The sequence below is a fragment of the Vulpes vulpes genome, chromosome 3, assembly GCF_048418805.1.
Source record: "Vulpes vulpes isolate BD-2025 chromosome 3, VulVul3, whole genome shotgun sequence".
NCBI classification, from domain to species: domain Eukaryota; kingdom Metazoa; phylum Chordata; class Mammalia; order Carnivora; family Canidae; genus Vulpes; species Vulpes vulpes.
Window position 1 is genome coordinate 22,305,739 of NC_132782.1, and position 21,478 is coordinate 22,327,216.

At 38.0% G+C, this 21,478-nt stretch overlaps 1 protein-coding gene across 1 annotated transcript in view; it reads right to left on the minus strand.

Annotated features, from left to right (window-relative positions):
* The window catches only part of PDE11A (phosphodiesterase 11A), a 365,302-nt gene that overhangs the window by 125,481 nt on the left and 218,343 nt on the right, over nucleotides 1-21,478 (minus strand). Inside the window, exon 10 of the mRNA XM_025994270.2 lies at nucleotides 9,223-9,273. Coding sequence (XP_025850055.2) covers nucleotides 9,223-9,273 — 51 coding nt within the window. The remainder of the gene's footprint in view (nucleotides 1-9,222; nucleotides 9,274-21,478) is intronic.

Sequence of the window (21,478 nt, forward strand, 5' to 3'; positions counted from 1 at the left end):
CAAAGCCAAGCACATACATTTTTCTTGTTGGCTCTTTAGTTCTTGGTCACTTTGTATGTAAATGGGAGAGCTATCATGACCCTGCCCTCACCAAGATGTTTTGAGGTTCAAGTAAGACAATGAGTAGGAAAACGTTTTTATACACTAAGTTGTATTATTTAAGGCGTTATTATTATTTAAAGATTTCTAGGTAGCCTTAGTGTACTTTTTATACTGATGAGGTTAAAATTCTTGTCCTACCTAAAATAATCACTTATCTTTCTCACGAGTGTTACTGTATAATGTTACCCTTCAAATATGATATAGCCACAGTGGGCTTTAGAAATCACTTATAATATGTAATTACATCAAGCTGAGCCAAGTCTTCCACCAAAAGTCCAAATTTTTAAAGAGAGCTTAAATTTAAAGCTCTGGGTATTTAGAAATGAGAAGAACCCCAAGATGTTTTGTCAACTTTATGTTGCTTTGCGTTTTATTTTCCCCTTCCCTCCTGGAGATACATTTTATAGGCTCATAAAATTATAGCATTTTATTAGCTGAAAATGGCTTTGTTGTGCAGATGAGGAAACCTGAGGCCTAGCAATTTTAAATGAACCCAGTGGTCTGGTGGCTGTTTTGTCTATTTACATGCATGCTCTCTCGTCTTCTATGTCTGGGGCCTTACAAAGATTGCTTTAAAAAGGGACAGATCCCTCGGGGGATCCCTCAGGGGTTCAGTGCCTGCCTTTGGCCCAGGGAGTGATCCTGGAGTCCCGGGATCAAGTCCCAAGTCGGGCTCCCTGTGTGGAGCCTGCTTCTCCCTCTGCCTGTGTCTCTGCCTCTCTCTCTCTCTCTCTCTGTGTGTCTCTCATGAATAAATAAATAAAATCTTAAAAAAAAAAAAAAAGGGACAGCTCTGGCAACTGAGACATTCTCTCCTAACTTGGTGTTTCATATTGGGCCTTGAGATCAATACAGTCATGATTTATGCATATTTTAAAGATTTTTGGATGGATCCATTGTCAATTGTGAGAAACTATGCAGAACTACCCAAAGCAGCAGCACATAATTTTAAATAGGTACAAGGTACAGAATTCAGGACCATACAAATAAAAAGAATTAGAAAGTCATCCTGAGATTCAAGGAAGTAATAATTTTAACTGATTTAGTCATCAGGATGGTGGTAGCAGGACACAGAGTGAAGAATCTTACCTAATACAGGCATGCCTCATTTTATGGCACTTTGCTATATTGTGCTTTGCAGATATTTTGGATTAAACAAATTGAAGGGTTGTGGCAGCCCTGTGCTGAGTGAGTATATCAGTGCCATTTTTCCAAAAGCTTTTGCTCATTTCGTGTCTCTGTGTCACATTCTAATAATTGTCAAGATATTATAAAATTTTACATTATATTTTATATATGTTATTATATATGTGTGATGAGTGACTATGACTTGCTCAAAGCTCAGATGATGGTTAGCCTTTTTTAGCAATAAAATGTTTGTTAATTAAGATATGTACATTATTTTTTTAGACATCATGCTATTGCACACTTAATAGACTATAGTGTAAACATGACTTTTATATACATTGGGAAGCCAAAAAATTCATTTGACTCACTTATGTTGATATTCGCTTTGTTGCACTACTCTGGAAACAAACCCTCAACATCTCCCAAGTGTACTTGTATTACAGAAATTGCCAAATCAACTAAGAATTAATGACAAGAGGCCTTTGCCCACAGTAGGGAAGGGTAGATATTGTCATTACTGAACACTCCAAAGAAAATATCCTAAACAAAGAAAATGAATTTTATTGTCATACAGTTCAGACTTCTTAGGAAACTAGCAACCAAGAACTTAAGTATTGAGATAAAATTTGCAGACTCTCTTATTGTCATAGATCCTTGCTTCAAAATTCTTCTCACATGTTGCAAGCACCTCTGCCATCAAAACTGCAAACAGTTCAATGCATTTTGTAGAAATTTCACCAGCCCCCAGGTGCAAGACATGACTTTAGGAAATCCAAGGGTTACAAAAAATGAGTAAGACAAGGATTCGCTCCTAAAGATGCTCCTGGTTTAATCCAGTGAATGGACAGGTGCACAAAGATTTATATTATAAGGTGGAAACTGATAAATATAATGAAAAAATGGCAAACGAGCAGATCATTTTTGCCTGAATTATCGTGAGAATGACTTGATGGAGGGTACAACTGACACCATGCTACATCAGTTTAAGGTGTTCAACACAGTGACTCCTCTATACATTATGCTACACTTCCATCTGTCACCATATGCTGTTACAGTATCATTGACTATATTCCCTATGCTGTACCTTTTATTTCCATGACTCATTCATTCTATAACTGGAAGCCTGTATCTCCCACTCCCCTTCACTCATTTTAATGTCCAACTGAAGAATTTGAAATGATGGAATCTAGAGACTTATGGAAGATGTTGAGCTTTGTGAAAAGGAACCTGGCACCAACAGAGGAGTACTGTTGACCTAGCCACTACGCACAGGATGAATTTGGGAGCAGGTCTTATGTTGGGCATAAGAGCTTACTTTAAAAAAAAAAAAAAAAGAGTGAGAGAGAAAGGGAACCAGGGAGACCAGCTAGGAGAGCATGCATAACAAATGTCTGCATGAGAAAGAATGAGGATCTGAGCTGATGGTGGTGACTATGAGGACGGTGGGAGCATGGGAGACATTCTGAAATTATGATGGAGAGAAGAGCACATGGGAGTGAGCAGGTGTGAGGACACAAAGGTGACCGGATAATTATATCCAAAGTGTGGCTCTGGAGAGGAAGGTGAGGGAAGCATAACAGTCAGGAGTTTCTAGTTCCTATGTATACCGAAGGAGATACAGAGAGAAAACCAACTATTATGACTGCTAAACCAAACCAATATCACCGAAGTGAGGGTGCATCAGTTCTTTATTTCCCAATTCCTTACCTGTAGTCATAGATGGCTCTAACTAGAGAAAGACCAGGAAGAAGGAGACTGATACAGTCTCAGATGCCCTTGTGTTCTGGAAAGGTCTGACCACTTTGGCCTCTATAGTTCCCTTCACCATTCAGGAGTCAGCACTCTAACTGGGCCACATGATTGTCCTCCACTCCTGTCTTCCCTGGACCTTTAGGACTCATCACTGCTCTGAAACCAAAAATGAACTGCCTTTTATTTCATTCTGCCAGGGTCAGACTCCCTGGGCCTTCACGTGTGCCACTCAAGGAGTGCAGTAGACCAGCTGTGTTAATGTGTGGAAGCAAGAAGGTGGGAGAATGCCTTCCAGGTGCATCCTTCCTCCCAGGGAGTGTCAACAGTTATCATGATCTTTTGGAACAGTGTCCCTGTTTTGTTTCCAAATGAAAACAAGTGGCAAATGATGGCTGTTTAAGCTGATTGGAGAGGAGGCCAGGGTCACCACAGGGTGTATCTTGGCCAGGTGAGTTCTTGAGGAGCCCTCAACTCATAGCCACCAAGTTCAGCAGTAGGAAAGGCTTCAGCCCCGGTTCCCCTCACACCACTCTCCTCCCCAGTGTGTTCAACACTCAAGAGTGACAAAGTGTAACCATCTTTTTTCTGACCTAACATTTCATTGAGACATAATTCATAAAGAGGAACCTGCATGAACGCGTGGACATTTGGACACAAAGCACTCCACGTGTTTATGGATGTGTCCTAAGTGGCTGAGCTGGTTGCCACAGGAGCAAGACATGCCCTTTCAGATGCTGATTCTGCTGTTTTCCCTGCAGCCAGTTTCCTGCTGAAGCTTCAATAACTCCCTGATGATTAAAAAAAAAAAACTCAGAAATTAAACTTGGCATAGATACTATTTAAAGGAAAAACAAAGCCCTCAAGTCAAGAGATGGGGACAAGAGAGGAAACAGAATAGGTTAGGTGTAAGATGATACTCAAATTCCATTTATACCACTGCGAGGTCATCTTTGAAACAACCGTAGAAAGAAGCAGAGGTGAACTGGAAAGTGGTTGGTTGTTGAGGTTTCCAAAGGCAGCATTTCAGGAAGACTGTGAGGGCTGAGGCTAGAGAAACAAGAGAAAGCCCCTTTCCCTCCCTTGCCCCTGGAGGTCCTGCATTACCCCCTGGACTCTGGAGGCGTCTCTGTGGGAGCACCCAGCCTGCCCAAGAAGAGCTGGAAGGTGCTTCCTGCTGATTGTGGTGGGCAACATGATTTCCCCACGCCTCTGCCCTGCCCTACCTCGACCCTCCAAGGCAGTTGTCTCATGCCTTGGGTTTGGGTAAGTGCCATGGTGTTACCCTCTGTCTACATAGGACACTATCCTCTGCAAGAAGCCACTGCAAGAATTGGACTTTTCCACAGCTTTGGAAACAGAGTTGGTGGGGCAGTGGCCAGCACACGTTGTCTTCGTGTGATTAGAAGAAAGGTGCGCCCACTGGGAGATCAGTTACTAAGAGGCATCCCATCACTTGACCAGCCACGTGGGAGTGAGTCCCAACTCCTGCCTCCTTGCTCAGGGACCCTTGTGCAGGACCTATGACAGACACATCTACCCGGACAGCTGGCAGGGCAGTTCTGAGGACATAAGCTGCTTATGATAACATCTGAATATTTCATGGATCGAAGATGTCTCCTCAAGCTTCATTACTTAAAAAAAAAAAAAAAGCCTAGTACATCACATCTCATTGCCCAGTCTGTCCCCTGCCCTCCATCTTACAGAGGAAGTTGTAGGGTCTTATTTTTGATGTAGCCGTTCTTACTTTGCTATGTAAAGGCCACAGGGGGTACCTATTCCTTGGCACTTTATTTTATTTACTTTACCAGGATGTTAATTTGTGGTCTAGGCATTAACATTGATAACTTGAAATACGCAAGAGGTAGTCCAAACCTAAACACCCAACATGAGTTATCAGTGTTTAATTACTGAGGCAGTTAAATAGTGCCGTAAACGAGTTCATCTCTGATTGCAGCCATAACCCATGCAGTTTGGAATTGAAAGAAGGGATGATAAAAGGTGGCAATATAACATGAGAGCGTCCATGAGTTGATTTTAATTGGTAAACTGGCATATATAGTGGTAACTGTTTGGTCTGTCCACCGCATTGGAATCTTAGGAAAGTGCATAAAATTACAGGAGCATATAATTGGTGTACTAAACTCATTTTCTTATGTTATCACAGCTGGCATCTTCAGGTTATTAAAAGCCTTTAAACCAGTCATCTTCAAAGAGATCTAATTGTCAATATGGTCTTTATACATTATTTCCTTTAGTGCAGAGCAGAAGAGATATAAACAGGCATTAAAATCTGCACAAATTTTCTGGGCACACCTTTCTTATTTCAAGTTCAAGGAAGATCAGTAAATGTTAATGAGGATAAAAACCACTCTTTAGATCCTGGTTTCCTCATTCAATGCACAGGGCAAGCAGCCCATAAAGGGTAAATTATTGACATTATAACCTCAACCAGCCAGACTTTTAAAAAAGTTAATTCATTAGTTCCAGGAAGTTCTATGATCTTTTTGTGATAGGTGGTCCTCCAAAAAAGGACCATTTCCCAAGGTATAAATAATACATCAGGACCACAAAAATAAGCTTAGATTCTGACATTCTTTGGTGAGCAATTATATGTTGCTGTCTCATCCAGTTTTAATGGCTAGATAATCCAGGAATACTTCTAGAAGAACGGTTTCCACATTCTGACCACCGTTCGCCCACCCACCACCACACACCAGTGAAGGAGAGTTTTCCCAACAGGAGTTAATAGAATACAACAAAACAAAAATAAAAAATATTTTCCCTCTCCTATGGTATTCTATGATAGGAAAAGAAATCACCAAACATGGATAGGTGTGAAGTAGGAAGACAAGATATGAAAAAAAGGTAAAGTGATATTAACCTACCATTAATGATTTTTAAAGCTTGACTATAGGTTTATCAAATCTGTGTTCCTTGAAATCATCCCATTGATGGTACAAGAGTACAAGTATAAGTGGTAGTAAGTTGAAAGTAATTAATGGTGTGTATTGTACTCTCCAATACTGTGGGATCTCCATCCCTCTGCTTATTTCCAAGAATTCTCAGGGTATACCTTACTTGTCCATAACACGTGACCACTCAGCCTGCATTTATTTCTTCAGCTTCTGCTGGTCATTTTGATAGAAGGTGCCGTCCCTCTGGTCAATATGAAGCTTACTTCTGTTAGGTTGCCTCTTTCTGTTGCATTCTGTTGGTACTCTGGAACCCTCATGATCTTGGGGTCATTTATTGCACTGAAACTGTATTAAGGGCCACACCTTTTGTGTCCATTCACATTTTTAGCTCAGAACATCAATCCATAGGAGGCTGGGGTAAGGGAAAAATCCAAGAGACAAATCTCATGCTGAACTTGGAATCATCCAGACACTGAGGCCTGTGGCCTCAATTTCCACTAGGAAGAGTTCTTAACTAGGAGGTCTCCCACTCAATTGTGTGTCAACGACTTCTCACTGGTGTTCTCAACATATCTGAATCCCAGATGTGGTACAGCTTGGGCTGCAACTGGAGTCTGGCCTGTGTAAGCATGTATTTGACCACCAGATTCTCGTCAGCACTAGATGATGATATTTCCTTCCAAAGTCTGACTTAATCTCTGAATCACTGATCCCAGCTGCACATAATCCAATACATTGACTCAGCCATCCTTAAATGATAAAGTTTTATGGATAACTCTGGTTCCAGATTTCAAATCTCTATTGATATCTGTTTTCTTTACTATCTCTGTTAAAAATTATTGTAAGTGGCAAAGTTTGCAATATATTTGAATGTAAGCATGGTTTATCTGTACATATGGATCAAAACAAAGCATTTATTTACTATTTAGTAACCATCTTAGGAAACTGCCATTGCACATACTCCAGTGTGAAACTTCAGTAAATACTTTTCAGTGTCTACGTGCAGGATTATTTTAAGCTCACTACATTTTAATGTTATTGCTGCAGTTATAAGACATCAGCTACCAATTGTGAGAATGTTTTGTTTACTTTATATATCAAGGAAAAAAGCCATTAGGTTAAAATTATCTACTATATCTCAATTACAGTATAATAAGATACTTACCAGTATCTTTCAGGATAAAATCTGGAGTAAATTCATTAATACTCTTGATAATTTTAAGACGAAATAACCCTTTGTTCTCAAATTTAAATACTTCATATTTTTAGTAAGTATGTTTGTGAGCTAACAATAGAAAAGCATGGCTTATTCCAAGACAGTGGTGTTTTCCTTACTCTAAGGAATTAAGAATCAAGGCTGAATAAAGGGCAGTACCTTTAGAGGGTACACAGCTATTGATTTTGGCCTGCTGTGGGTCTGCATGTGTCCCATCAAATAGCTCCTGCAGTCACATTTGTCACACTCTGAGCTTTGCTGTTTTTCTCCCTGCTGGTCCCTTCTTTCTTTTAGAAATGATGATAATGATACTTATAGTAAAAGTATAAAACAGTAAGAACAGCAAAATATTTGTGGTAATATATTGCCCTAAATTAGATTTCTAGGTAACTAAACTTTATTAAAGTATAAGAGCTTTACATATTTTTGATGGACATATTTATAAAACATATAGAGGATCTAAAAATTAATCACATGTAACCATGGTTTTAATGTTTTCTTAATGAATAGTTGTTTTGAATTTCTGAACACTGAACTTTTTGGATTCATTCATTCATTCATTCATTCATGCATCCAATCAACAAATATTTACTAAGTCTTCCCATGTTCCCAGAACTGCACAGATAGAGCAGGGAACAAAACATACAAAAGCACTGCCCCAATGGCATTCACATTCTAGCTGGGATGTAGGAGGTTTGTATCTCTAACACGGGGCTCCTGGCTGCCACGGTTTGGGTTGTTCTGACTCCTTCTTCTGCTGTTAGCTGCCACCTCTTACTGGCAACATGTCCCTCCTGATATGGGTCACCACTGCAGGTCTTTTCCTAAGCCTCTCATCAAGCCAGTGGAACCACATCCCTGGATACAGCCCACGCAGCCCTAAGTGTGCTGCTCCCTGCCCTTCTGAGCAGTTCCTTTATCCCTACTGTGAGTTTGGAGTCTTCCTTTGTTTCCTTTCCTTATTAGTATGACTCAAAGCTAATGATGTGATTCAGTGATCAGATCCAAAGGGCTCTGAGCCATCCTTCCTGGGAAGATGAACGCATCTGCACGTAAACGAAGCCCTTAGAAGAAGAGCCATCACCAAGTGTTATTACATAGAAATATCATGATACAAAACACTATCTTTCTTAGGGTTGTGGTGGTGAACCTGATAATTCTGAGATTCCATAAAAACTTAAAAAGGCAGAGGCCAAAGCTTTCAAAAGGCAGGAAAATCAGGTCTCCCACACTCTCATATTTTGACTCTGATGGGTTAGAAGTACAGGGAGAGGAACAAGAATTCTGGGCTGCCTTTAAGAGAGCGGTGGTGACTGAGGTGAAAAAATATCTAGGGGCACCTGGCTGACTCGGTGAAACGTGTGACTCTTGATCTTAGGGTTGTGAGTTTGAGCCCCATGTTGGGTGTAGAGATTACTTAAAAATAGAATCGTTAAAAAAAAGATAAAAATATCTAAGATTCATTCATAGACTCGTATGTCAGAGCTGGAAGATGGTCCCACTGAACATCAGCGAACACAGTCGTTAGGAACTCCAGTTCCGGGGCCAGACTGCCTGGCTATGCCTCTTACCATCATCTGACCCTGGCCTAACTTAACATCTCCATGTCTCAATGGACTCATCTGCAAAACAGTAGGTACTTCACGGGATTATGAGATTAAAATTATATAGGTAAAATGCTTTACCTTGTGTCTGGTCCATAGTAAGTATTTGGCAAATGTTAGCTATTATTGTCCTAATCTCTTCACTTATTTTTACAGATGAAAATATACTGATTTTAAGTGAACAGAAAGTTGGAGGAAAAATGAATGCCAAAGCCATGCAAACTGATTCTCACAATATTGTGCATATTTTTTGCTAATATCCTACTTACCTAACAAATGAAAAGATATATATACTGAATCATTTAAATGATCATAAAGGGGCTACTCAGTTATTTTTAAGTCTCTTTTCCCCTCTAAGATTGAAAGATTCAAATACACCTTTGCCCAGTTTTACTCCCTAACACCTAGTGGGCAGAAATGATTCTACAGAGGCAAGTGACAATGGGTCAGAAAGCCATGTGAAGTTTAACAGTATGTCCTAGCAGGGCACCCCTTACTTCCTTACCTTAAACTTGTCAACTTCAGCTTTTGAACATGTTGCATGGTATGACAGCACCTGATTCAGAAGAAAAGGAAAAAAAAAATCTTTAATAACTAGACATGACTATTTTCTGAAATTCTCCTGGCTTATAAATAAATATAGTTCATTATATCACCTTGACAATAAAGGATTTTTTTTTTTACTTAAGTATAATTGGAATCAATATCCTATTAGTTTCAGGTATACATCATAGTGATCTGATACTTTTATGCATCACAAAATGATCCCCATGATAAGTCTAGTTACCATCTGTCACCATATAGTTATCACAATATTATCAACTGTATTTCTTAGGCTGTACATCACATCCCCGTGACATAATTATTTTCTAACTGCAAGTTTGTACCTCTTAATCCCCTTCACCTATTTCATCTGTCTTCCCCAACCCTTTCCTTTTTCTGGGGACCAATAGTTTGTTTCCTGTATCTCTGAGTCTGTTTCCGTTTTGTTTCATTTGTTGTTTTGTTTTGTTTTTAGATTCCCCATACAAGCAGAACCATACAGTATTTGTCTTTCTCTGCCTGACTTATCTCACTTGGCATAATACCCTCTAGATCCATCCATGTTGTTGCAAATGGCAAGATTTCATTTTTTGTGATGGCTGAGTAATATTTCTGTGTGTGTGTGTATGTGTATACCCCATATCTTCTTTATCCACTCATCTACTGATGGACACAGATTGCTTTCATATCTTGACTATTTTAAATAATGCTGCAATAAACATCAGGGTGCACATATCTTTTTTATTTTATTTTTTGCACATATCTTTTTTAATTAGAGTTTTTGTTTTCTTCAGATAACTGAAGTGGAATTGCTGGATTAATGGTAGTTATTTTTAATTTTTTGAGGAATGTCCATACTGTCTTCCGTAGTACCTGTGCCAGTTTACACTCCCACCAACAGTGTACAAGGGCTCCCTTTTCTCCACATCCTCACCAACCCTTCTTACTCTGTCTTTTTGACACTAGCCATTCTGACAGGTGTGAGGTGGTATCTCATTGTGGTTTTGATGTGCATTTCCCTGATGATAAGCATCTTTTCATGTGCCTATTGGTCATCTGTATGTCTTCTTTGGAAAAATGTCCATTCAAGTCCTCTGGTTGTTTTTTTGATATTAAATTACATGGGTTCTTTGTATATTTTAGATATTAACCCCTTATCATATGTATGATTTGTAAATATCTTCTTCCACTCAGTAGGCGGCCTTTTTGTTGATGGTTTCCTTTGCTGTGCAGAAGCTTTCTAGCTGAATGCAGTCCCATTTGTTTATTTTCACTTTTGTTGCCCTTGCCTGAGGAGACTGGTCAAAAAAAAAAAAAAAATAGTGCTAAGACTGATGTCAAAGAGCTTACTGCCTATGTTTTCTTCTAGGAGTTTTATGGCTTCAGATCTTACATTCAAATCTTTAATCCAATTTGAATTTATAGTTGTATATGGTATAAGACAGTGGTCCAGTTTCACTCTTTAGCATGTAGCTGTCCAGTTTTCCCAACAGCATTTATTGAAGAAGACTGTCTTTTCCACAGGGAATTTTACTGTACATGAAATTTCCAATAACTGTGACACAGACTGCTATCTGTACAATTGCAATGGAATCTATTATAATGCTGGGTGGAACTGTAGCCCACATTTGAGGCTAAGTATTTTATACCAGGATGTTTTTATAGGTAGTTATTTTATTAAAGGGATATGATATGGCTCAAGGCCACAGTTCCCAAAGGACATGAATACTTGTCCTGTAAAATGCTCTGGAACATAAATAAATAAAAAGGTTGTGGGTGGTGTGTGTGAGTGTGTGTGTGTGTCTGTGAACTGTGGCAGACACTATAGATGGCTGACTCAACTTCCATTTCTAGTCTATTCTCAGTTGTCTACTTTTATTATATAGGAAAGATTATATTGATCTTTCCTGGGCATGGGATAATACATGCCCAACCATCTGTGATGTTTTTTGTAGGAGGATTATATTTCTCTGTCCTACTGCCAGCCTTAGTATATGACCAGCTTTAGCCAATGCAGCGTGAGGGAAAGTGACAGCATTCTGAGCAGTCTTTAAGAGCCATCCCATGGTTCTGCCGTCCTCTGTATCCTTCCCCCATGGGAAGCATGTAGCTGCTCTCTCAGTCTGGGTCCCAAATTGAAGAGCACAGCCGCAGCCAACCCTCAGCTGATGATGTGTCATGTGAACATGAAATCAAGCTATGTGGTTTGTCACCACATTGTAACTTACTGATTCAGAGACTTAAATGTAAAAACTTGAATTCAAGCTCCCTGCAACTAGGGGTGCTCCTCTGGTCAATGAAATATGAGTGGGGGTGTTGGGGGCTGTTCTCTTTCTTCTTCCCTGAAAATCAGCTGTAAGACTTGGAGGTGCAGCAAAATCTAGTATCTGTGAGGAGACAATTGTGAGTGCGAATGACTTTTATGGATAGTAGAGCAGAATGGGAAAGAGAAATGAGTCTGGCCCTGGACTGCCCTGCCTCAGACTTTTTGTTATGTAAGACAAACACACATTTGCTTAAGTCAGTATTAGTATGTTACAAGGCATATATACATATATATATATGCACACACATCATTTATACATGTTATATATATTTTTGCTAGTAATCTCATTCTTTAATCTACACAAATTTCAAACAAATAAGTCTAGGAAATGTTAACTTCCTCTTCAGCAACCAATCTTAGAGAACTGCATTGCATATTTGGTTCTGAATAGTAGAGTAACATGTTTTATTTTGTTAAATGCAGCATTTCCCAAATCTAATTATCCACACAACTCCCTTTTGGGTGATATATTAATCTAGTAACATCCCAACCTAATAATGTATTGACCAAGAGTTTTGAGACATGCTGATGTGAAGTATGCACCATCTGTGGGACAGGAGCAGGGCCACAGTGGAACCAGCGTCAATAGGGTATAGAACACAGCCCCTGGAACCAGCCACCAGGGCTCTACCACTTCCCAGCTACGGAGTTTGGACAAATGTCTTAGTCTCTTTGTAAAATGGTATAATATTGACACTAAATAGGTGTCTCTTGCTTAACATCAGTAATCTATTCTTGGAAAGCAGGTTCCACCCCAAAACCAACAGGGAGCCTATTTTCCATTATTTTTAATTGAAAAAAATTTTAATGGATTATAAAACCTACAAACACTTCCTAAAATTTAAAGAAAACACAGTAAAATTGATATGTAAGCACGAAACAAAAAATGTTAGGTTATAGATTGCTTCAAGTGTTTATTTTCTGCTAATAACCAAAACAGTCTTAACAAAACATTGCTTTATATTTTAGTAGCATCTTCTCTCTCATTGTAAGCACTTTGATCACTCACTTCTTTTCCCATAGTTTTCTCATCACTCTTTCAGCTTTGGGAGGGGGCTCATTGTCAAATATTACAAAGCAAAAACTAGAGCTAAATGTTAGTGGCGTGGTGGTGACACATCAGGACAACTTGCCTTTCTCAGCAGCAGCAACAATTGAGGTGTGCAGCCTCATTGTTAGATTCTGTGTGGTTCTCAACATGTCTATACATGTTTTGGATGTTCTTTAGATCAAGTCTATTTGGAATGTAAATCAAAAATTTTCCCATACCTCATTTTGTTTAAAAAAATTATACAGTTTTGGAGACATAAATATATTTTCCCCAATATAGACAAAGGCACCAAAATGCTGTATTGGGTGACTGGGTGGCTCAGCCAGTTAAGCATCTGCCTTCAGCTCAGGTCATGATCCCATGGTCCTGGACAGAGCCCTCCATCTGGCTCCGTTTGGTGGGGAGTCTGCTTCTCCTTCTCTTTTTCTCCCTCCCCCATGCTCGTTCTCTCTCTCTCTCTCTCTCTCTCTCTCAAATAATTAAATAAAATCTTTTTAAAAATGTTGAATTGAGAAAAATATGTATATTAAGTTTGGTTATTAAAAGTCAAGGTATTTTCTACTGGGGAAATTCTGTGGTGTGGTCCTATACTTCACACAATTCTTGGCAAGGTTAAATGGGATAATACATGTGAAATACTTGGCACGCTAATAATCAACTTACAGCTCTCGTATTAATATTCAATTACAGTTCTGTCATATAAATATTTGGAAGAGTATTGTGTCATCCTATTATTATCTTCATTGGCTCATAATTATTTGCAGGTATATTCAATGCAAAAATAACTGAATAGATTTTGGGTTTTTTTTTAAGCATTCTTTTTTTTAAGATTGTATTTATTTATTTAAGAGAGAGAGTGAGAGAGAGCACAAGCAGGGGAGGGGGAAAGGGGAGGGGTAGAGGGAGAGGGAGAAGCAGGTTTCCCACTGAGCAGGGAGCCCAACTCAGAACAGATGCCCAACCAACTGATCTACCCACCCTAGATTTTGTTCTTTTGGTTCAGTTTTACTATGGTAATTTTAATTTGGATGTCATTTTATTAAAATGTCTTATAACTTACAAGTCTCTTTTTGCACATTTAATCTTCACAACTTATCTTTAGGAAATAAAATTCCACAAAAATTCAAGCTGAAATTCAAAATCTCTGCCACCAGGTGGTGCTTAGCCAAGTTTTTAGTATTTAAGGCATACCACCCACTCACCTTGTTTAAATCAAATTTTCCCACATCCTTTATTACTTAAAAAAAAAAAAAAGAGCTATTAACTCCACTTAATTGAAACTTGAAACTATTTGAATCAGTGAAGCAGACAATTATTACAGATTAAGACTTTTTGTCCACTTCGCACCACTTACCACAGTTGGAGTAATTAGTTAGCTTATCACCTGCCTCCCCCATTAGACTGTAAGTACTTTGAAGGATCAGATCTGGTTTTCGTCACCAATATATATTCTGTTCTGAGGAGTGTGCCTGATATTTAGTTGGCACTCAGTAAATACTTGCTGAATCAAGAAATAAAAAATAAAATGATCTTAAAAGAATCTCTCCATTTCCCACATGCTTCATTGCTTATATTATGAGTGGCTTTAATTGCTATCTTTTCCTCAGTAAAATCATAACATGTCTTAGAGCATAAACTAAGCCATATAGGTATGGTTGCCAGATTTAGCAAACAAAAATACAGGATACCCAGTTAAATTTGAATTTCAGATCAACCATCAATATTTGCAAAATTGGGACATATTGATATTAAAAATATTATTTGGTGTTGATCTGAAATTCAAATTTAACTGGGTGTCTTGTGTTTGTACCCAGAAACCCTACTTCTACTCTCTCCAAATTAAAGGCTAGAAACAAATATGAAAACTCTAAGCCACATTCCAAAATATTCATGTTCCTCCCTTACGCTCACCCCACAATATCTCCCAATGACTTTTCCCCCCCCAGTATTTTATTTGGCAAACCTATCAAATGCCTTGAATCTGGAATATTTTTTAGCAATGCCAAAAACCCTCATTAATCTAAGATCTTGTGACAAATCTATGGATGGATGTCACTGAAGGAAATAAAACACAAAAAGTAATTCCTGATTACTTTTAGCATAGCAAAACTAAAGATCAGACAAATTTTTATAGTTGAGAATAAAACTTAAAGAATTATATATATTCATTCATATTTATATATATGTGTGTATATATGTATATATATGTGTGTGTACATATACATATATAGACATCGTCTGGAGATTTTTCTTTTTTAAAAAAATTGATTATTGAAGTATAATTGACATACAATGTTATATTAGTTTCAGGTGTACAACATATTGATTCAACAATTCTACACATTACTCCATGTTCACCACAATAAGTACAGTTACTATACAATGTAATTACAATATTATTGACTATATTCTTTATAGTATACTTTTCATCTCTGTGACTTTTTTATTTTATAACTGGAAGTTTGTCCTCTTAGTCCCCTTCACCTATTTTGTCCATTCCCCCACTCCCTTCCTTCTGGCAACCACAAATTTGTTCTTAATATTTAAGAAAATGTTTGGGTTTTTGTTCATTTGTTTTTAGTTTTTTTAAAAAATATTACACATATAAGTGAAATCATATGGTATTTGTCTTTCTCTGACTGACTTATTTAGCATAATACCCTTGAGTTCCATCCATGTTTTTACAAATGAGGAAATATATATTTTTAAAGATTTATGTATTTATTTTATTTTATTTTAGAGAGAGAGCACAAGGAGGGGTTGGGGGTTGGGCAGAGGGAGAGGGAAAGAGAATCTGAAGCAGATTCTTACTAAGTGTGTAGCCAGAGGCGGGGCTCGATCTCATGATCCTGAGATTATAACTTGAGTGAAAACCAAGAGTTGGCCACTTAACTGACTGAGCCACATAGGTGCCCCAAGAATTATATTTTGTTAACTACTATTGTCAGACCTTCTTGGATAAGTGAACACTTTCTCCTTGATTCCAGACTCTATTAATTTTATAAGAGTTCCACAAACTGTATATTTCATATCAAGAATCTAGGTATCCATTCTTGAGTAATAATATCTTTGAGTAAAAATGCTTTAATTGAATGCACTGTAATAGTTTTAAGAAAGAAACATTTACAAATCTTAACTGTAATCTTTTCTCCATGAGGAACATTGTTAGGTTATGAGTTTAACCATAACATACACACTTGCCAAATTTTTTTTGACAGTTCAATAAAATTTGTATAAAGCTTGTACAAAAGTAAACAATTGATCCACATAACAGTTGACAAATATTAACCTTCATAAAAAATGTCTATCCCAGATAGCTTTATCTTTTGTGTCTGTATTAAATTAGAAAAAATTTAAAGTAAAAACTAGTGACTCAATTTTGTTGGTGAACTCTAACTTGAGAAATCTCAATAGTTCCAAAAATAAATTACTATGTGTGAAACCCTACCAACTTCAATTAACTTTTGGATTGAACTTGTTTCTAGCAAAACAAAACAAAACAAAAAAAGCAAGAAAAGCAAGATAAAGCAATCCTCAGACCCATGAACAACAGTGACAAACTCATGTTTTGTGTAGAGCTTCTACAGTGGGAAAACACAATTAACTACATTTCAAAAGAAAAACAATGAGCAGAGCTATCAAACACAACTGTTGTATCAAGCCTTGCCCTCTGCCACCTTCAATTCAAAACCAGCGCCAATGCTGGCCTTGAATTCCCAGGAACTGCCCCTGAGTAGTTGACAGCAAATCTCTCACATCAATAGCTTTGAATGTTAATTTATTGTAGATCTGTCGTCATTTGCTCCTGAAATGAGAAATGGACCATTAGAGATACTGGCTGAAAGGCGAGCAAATGTAAAGAACTACATAACAGGGAGGAGGAACACAGACCTCGCTGAGGCCCCAGACTGGCTGTCTCAGGTAGCAAAGGAACTACATAAATATTTACTGAAATGTTTATGGCTCTGGTGGCAAAGTGGCACCTGGTGGCACATGGAAACTAAACTGCTTTCAGAGTTAAGCCAATACAAAGTAAAGTCCCAAATAATTTATGTTGATGAGTTCCAAAGAAATATGCTTTGCTATCAGCAGTAGACCTCCAGCCAAGGATGGTGAGGAACCACAAGGAATAGAAAGCCAATTTACTCGGAGTGACTTGATGGAAGTGCCATCTGAGGGGAGAACCATATTCCGGGATTTCTTAACAAGAGGACGACCAGCTTCACAGATACTTCAACTGAATGAATGTATAGAAACTGAGAGATCATCAGTTTTTACTGTCAAATACTTGAGAAATTGCCTGTTTTTTAATGGCATAAAATTTTCACAAAGGGACTTCAGATACCTGAGTCTGCTATGTGATCTATTACCATGAACTTCGGATTGCACCTGTCATAAAAAATGTATTTTAAAAAAGATTTATTTACTTAGTTGAGAGAGACAGAGACAGAGAGAAGGGGCAAACAGAGGGATAGACAGACAAGCAGATTCCCTGTAGAGTGCAGGGCCCTCCTCAGGGCTCCATCCCAGGACCCTGAGATCATGATCTGAGCCAAAATCCAGAATCAGATGCTCAACCAACCGAGCCACCCAGGTACCCTTGTAATAAAAAAATATTTTTAAAAAACTAAAACAGAGTTGATCTTTTTGAATTTAAAGTAGAATGAAGATACCTGCTGAATCTGGGGTAATAAAATAATCGTTAGCCTGACTTTAAGATCAGCTGCTCTTGCTCCTGCTTATGCAGGAAAGAAGGGCCACATCTGTAGTTCATATCAACACATATTTATGTGGTGCCTACTATGTGTAAGCTATTGTGACAGATATTTTGGGCTTCATTTCTCCGTCCTGCCAAATAAATTTTACTCGGGACCTCAATTTTATTTGACTGCTAGTAGTTGTATGAAGCATGGTGCTGAAAATAGTTCTTGAGGCTTATGGAAGAGCTCAGTGGGAAGGTGTGCTGTGACTGATTACTGATATCTTCAATAGATATTGGGTAGAAAGAGTGGTGGCATTTGTGCTATGTATGTGCAGTCACTGAAAACATCAAAATATAAGAAATGATCCTCTGGATCAAACTCATTCAGTCCAAGGCTCTCTTGATGAAAGAGCTGCAAAGATATATTTTGAGAAAATCATAGATGTCTAAATTTAAATGATTAGGTTTGTACCTAAAACATGAATATAATTTTGATTTCCAATTTCATTTTGTATTAGGTATAATTTGTACTGACAATAAGCCTATTAGCTCTGTAGCCAGCTGCTGGCCCTTTGTAATATAAGAAATTATGACCTTCTTACGTAAGAGGCTAAAAGTTCTCCACTTGGCCAGCAGGATAAATTAGTATAGAGTATAAGAAACTGTGACTACAAGAAAGTATAAAATTCCTACTGGGACCATTGTAATGTGCTTAAAAGAATCATCTTAGTTTTGAAATATCAAGCCTCCTGTTTTATATAGAAACAGAAAGAATATAAAGGCATCTATCAAATTGTGTTCAGTGGGATGTGAGTAGAGGTTTTTCAAAGAGCTGCCTTGACAACAATGTGCACATATTAGAAGTTTAGACTTTTAGGTTAGTGTGAGACCTCCTCATCTTGGCTGGATTCTTTATTAATTAGTCTTCTTGACAGAACAGACATGCCATTTTTGCATTTGTTTCATTCAAAGGTAGGGAGTCAATATCTCCATTGGTTTGAGAAAGCCCTCAATTTAGGATGAGATATGCATTCATCATTTATTCACCCAAAGCAAAGGTTTAACCTGATTATTCTATGTCTTTACCAAATTAAAATGTTAATATTAGTAACAACACTCCAAATTTCGACCTAATTTTGAAAAGCCTTTAAAATACTTTCATAATGGGGGCACCTGGGTGACTCAGTTGGTTAAGCGTCTGCCTTTGGCTCAGGTCAGGATCCCAGGGTCTTGGGATCGAGCCCTGCATCAGGCTGCCTGCTTCTCCCTCTCCCTCTGCCTGCCACTTCCTTTGCTTGTGCTCTCTCTCTCTGACAAATAAATAAATAAAAATGTAAAAATAAAATTAAACAAAATACTTTCATAATTATAAATGCTACTCATTACCTAGCATATAAGGACAACACTGGCATTCATTTGGTAGTTACCCAAACTATCTTTCACCCTTTGCCTACAAGTTGATAAATATTGGTACAGGTACACTTGCCAGAGGAAAACATATTTTGTAAACATAAATCCTAAAACTTAACAGGTACTCTGCAGCTACATGCAAATTATTATCTGCAGTAGATAAAAAAGGCCACACGTTCTTTGACACTATTCCCATGAGAGGTAGAGGCTATGTCCTTTCCTCTTGACTCTAGGTAGGGTTTCTGACTGCTTCACTAATAACATAATATGTAATACTGATGCTGTGCCGGTTGTGCTGGGCCCAGGCTTTAAGTGACTGGAAGTTTCTGTTGCCTAGCCCTTGAAACATACTTTCTTGTAGCCCTGTATAAAGTCTATTTACCCTGTGAGAAGCTCCAGCCACATGAGGAATGGATGAAATGCCAACTGCAAGGAGAGAGAGAGGCCAAGGAGAACCATGAAGCCACACACATGAGTGAGTGAAGAAGCCATCTTGAAATATATCCTCCAGCCCCCATCATCCCAGCTGATACTACATGGATCAGAGATGAACTATCTATTCCAGCCCTTTTGGAATCCTGGACTCATAAGATCATGAGAAAAATGTTGTGTATTTTAAGCCACTAAATTTTAGGATAATTGGTTAAGGAGTATTAAATAAACAAAACAACATCAACTTTCAACTGGGACTTGCTACTCTATGTCATCCATAGTATGGATTTCAAGTGTTAACTAAAGCTTGTCTTTCAAAATTTAGGTAAGATTGGCTTGAACCCTTAAAACCATACAATACTATGGAAATTCAAAGCTTTTTTCAAAGTATCTGCAAACTGTTGGCAGGTTCAAGCAAATGTTCCTATGTTTTTTAGATGTTATTTATTTATTCATGAGAGAGGCAGAGAAATAGGCAGAGGGAGAAGCAGGCTCCCTGTGGGGAGCCCGATGTGGGACTGAATCCCAGGACCCTGGGATCATGACCTGAGCAAAAGGCAGATGCTCAACCACTGAGCCATCATACAGAAATGTGAAATTCAACTCCATCTTCAATTTTTCACATAAAGATTTACTCATGTCAAGCATTCATGAGTTCAGTAGATCACGAAGAAGATTTTCTCTTCTTGTTCTTTCCTCCTTCCTTTTCTCTCCCCTTCCCTCCTTCTTTCTCTCTTCCCCTTCCTTCTCCTTTCCTCTATGTCTCTTTTTCTTCATGAAAAACAAACAATGGAGTTACATGACTTCAAACCAAATGCCAGCCTCACCATTCTCAAAATGTCTCTTGGTCCTTCCACCAATGGGGCATTTCACTGATTCTTAACCTCAAGTTTCAGCCTCTCTTCATTTTTCTGGCTACCATCCAATGTATCCTTCCCTTTTACCTTTTCTCCCTTCTCCCTCCATTTCAAATGTAAAATAACAAAATTCTCTCCCTTTCTTACACAGAACGTTTTTCACACCTTTTGGTTGTTGGAGGCAATCAAAATCTATTCCCCTTACTACTCTGAAGAGGGCTTGTCAAGGATTTTCCTATAAAATGCTGGTACCTACAGTTAGATAATATTTCAGCTATGTTCTTATACATTAGAAGTTCTCATACACACAAGTCATTCATTAGTTCAGTGGTTCTCATACTTTAGCATGTATCAGAGCACAGATGGTTGGGCCCTGCCTCCACAGTTCCCAGTTCAGCAGGTCTGGAGTGGGGCCAGAGTATTTTTGTATTTCTAACATGTTCCTAGGGGATGCTGATATTGCTGGTCTCAAGGCCCCTTGAGAATCACTGATCTAAATCCCACCAATGGATTCCAGGTTAAAAATGTCTGGATTGGAGTGAATGTTACCAGTTGGACTTTCGAGTGAGTAGAGGAGAAAGAAATAAAGTTCATCTGGATCTTCTCCCAAATCCCAGGGTGATCTGAATAGCTTCATTTGAAATGTTTCCTTAGCTTTATTGTGCTAATTACACTTCCTGTAACTATATTTCTTTTCATTTCTTAATTATGTTGAAAATGGAAATACAAAAATAATGTGAAATTAGTTTCATTTTGGCTTACAAAAGCAATTTGGTCAAGATCCTGTTTAAAATCATGTCATCACATAAGTCAACCAGAGCTCATAATCCTGGCTCTACTGGCTCTGTAACTTTGACTTAATGGCTTACCCCATCTGAGTCTCAGTTTCCTCATCAGTAAAAGGTGGGAAATGCCTGCATTTTCCATTCACATTCCACTGGCCAGAACAAGTCCCATGGCTCTTAACTTCAAGAGACTGTAAAAGTGTTACCCTACCAGAAGCTCAAAAGGGACAGAATAAAAAATATTTTGTGATGAGCTCTAATGAGTATCACAATGGATTAGGCAATCAAATAGCAAGTTGTGTTAGAATTGTGTTTGAAATTGGAGCAAATGAGTCCAATGTATGAGTTCTAGAATGTGAATTTTATGGTGTTTATTAGACTTTCCCTTATTTCCTGATTCTCTTCTAGTTTCAAAGAGTTGTATTTGAATTAGGCAGGATGGCAGGATCTCCAAATAAGTGGGATTACAGTATATACTCATTAAATATTCTTTATATTCAGCATATATAGTACATATAGTATATGCTCACTAAATATTGTTGATTTGACTAAGCATATCTGATACCTGTAGAAGAAAATTATCTATAAGTGAAAGATTATGATTGGCTTTTTTCTGTTACATAACTTTAAGGAATTGCTTACTTAACTTATTTCA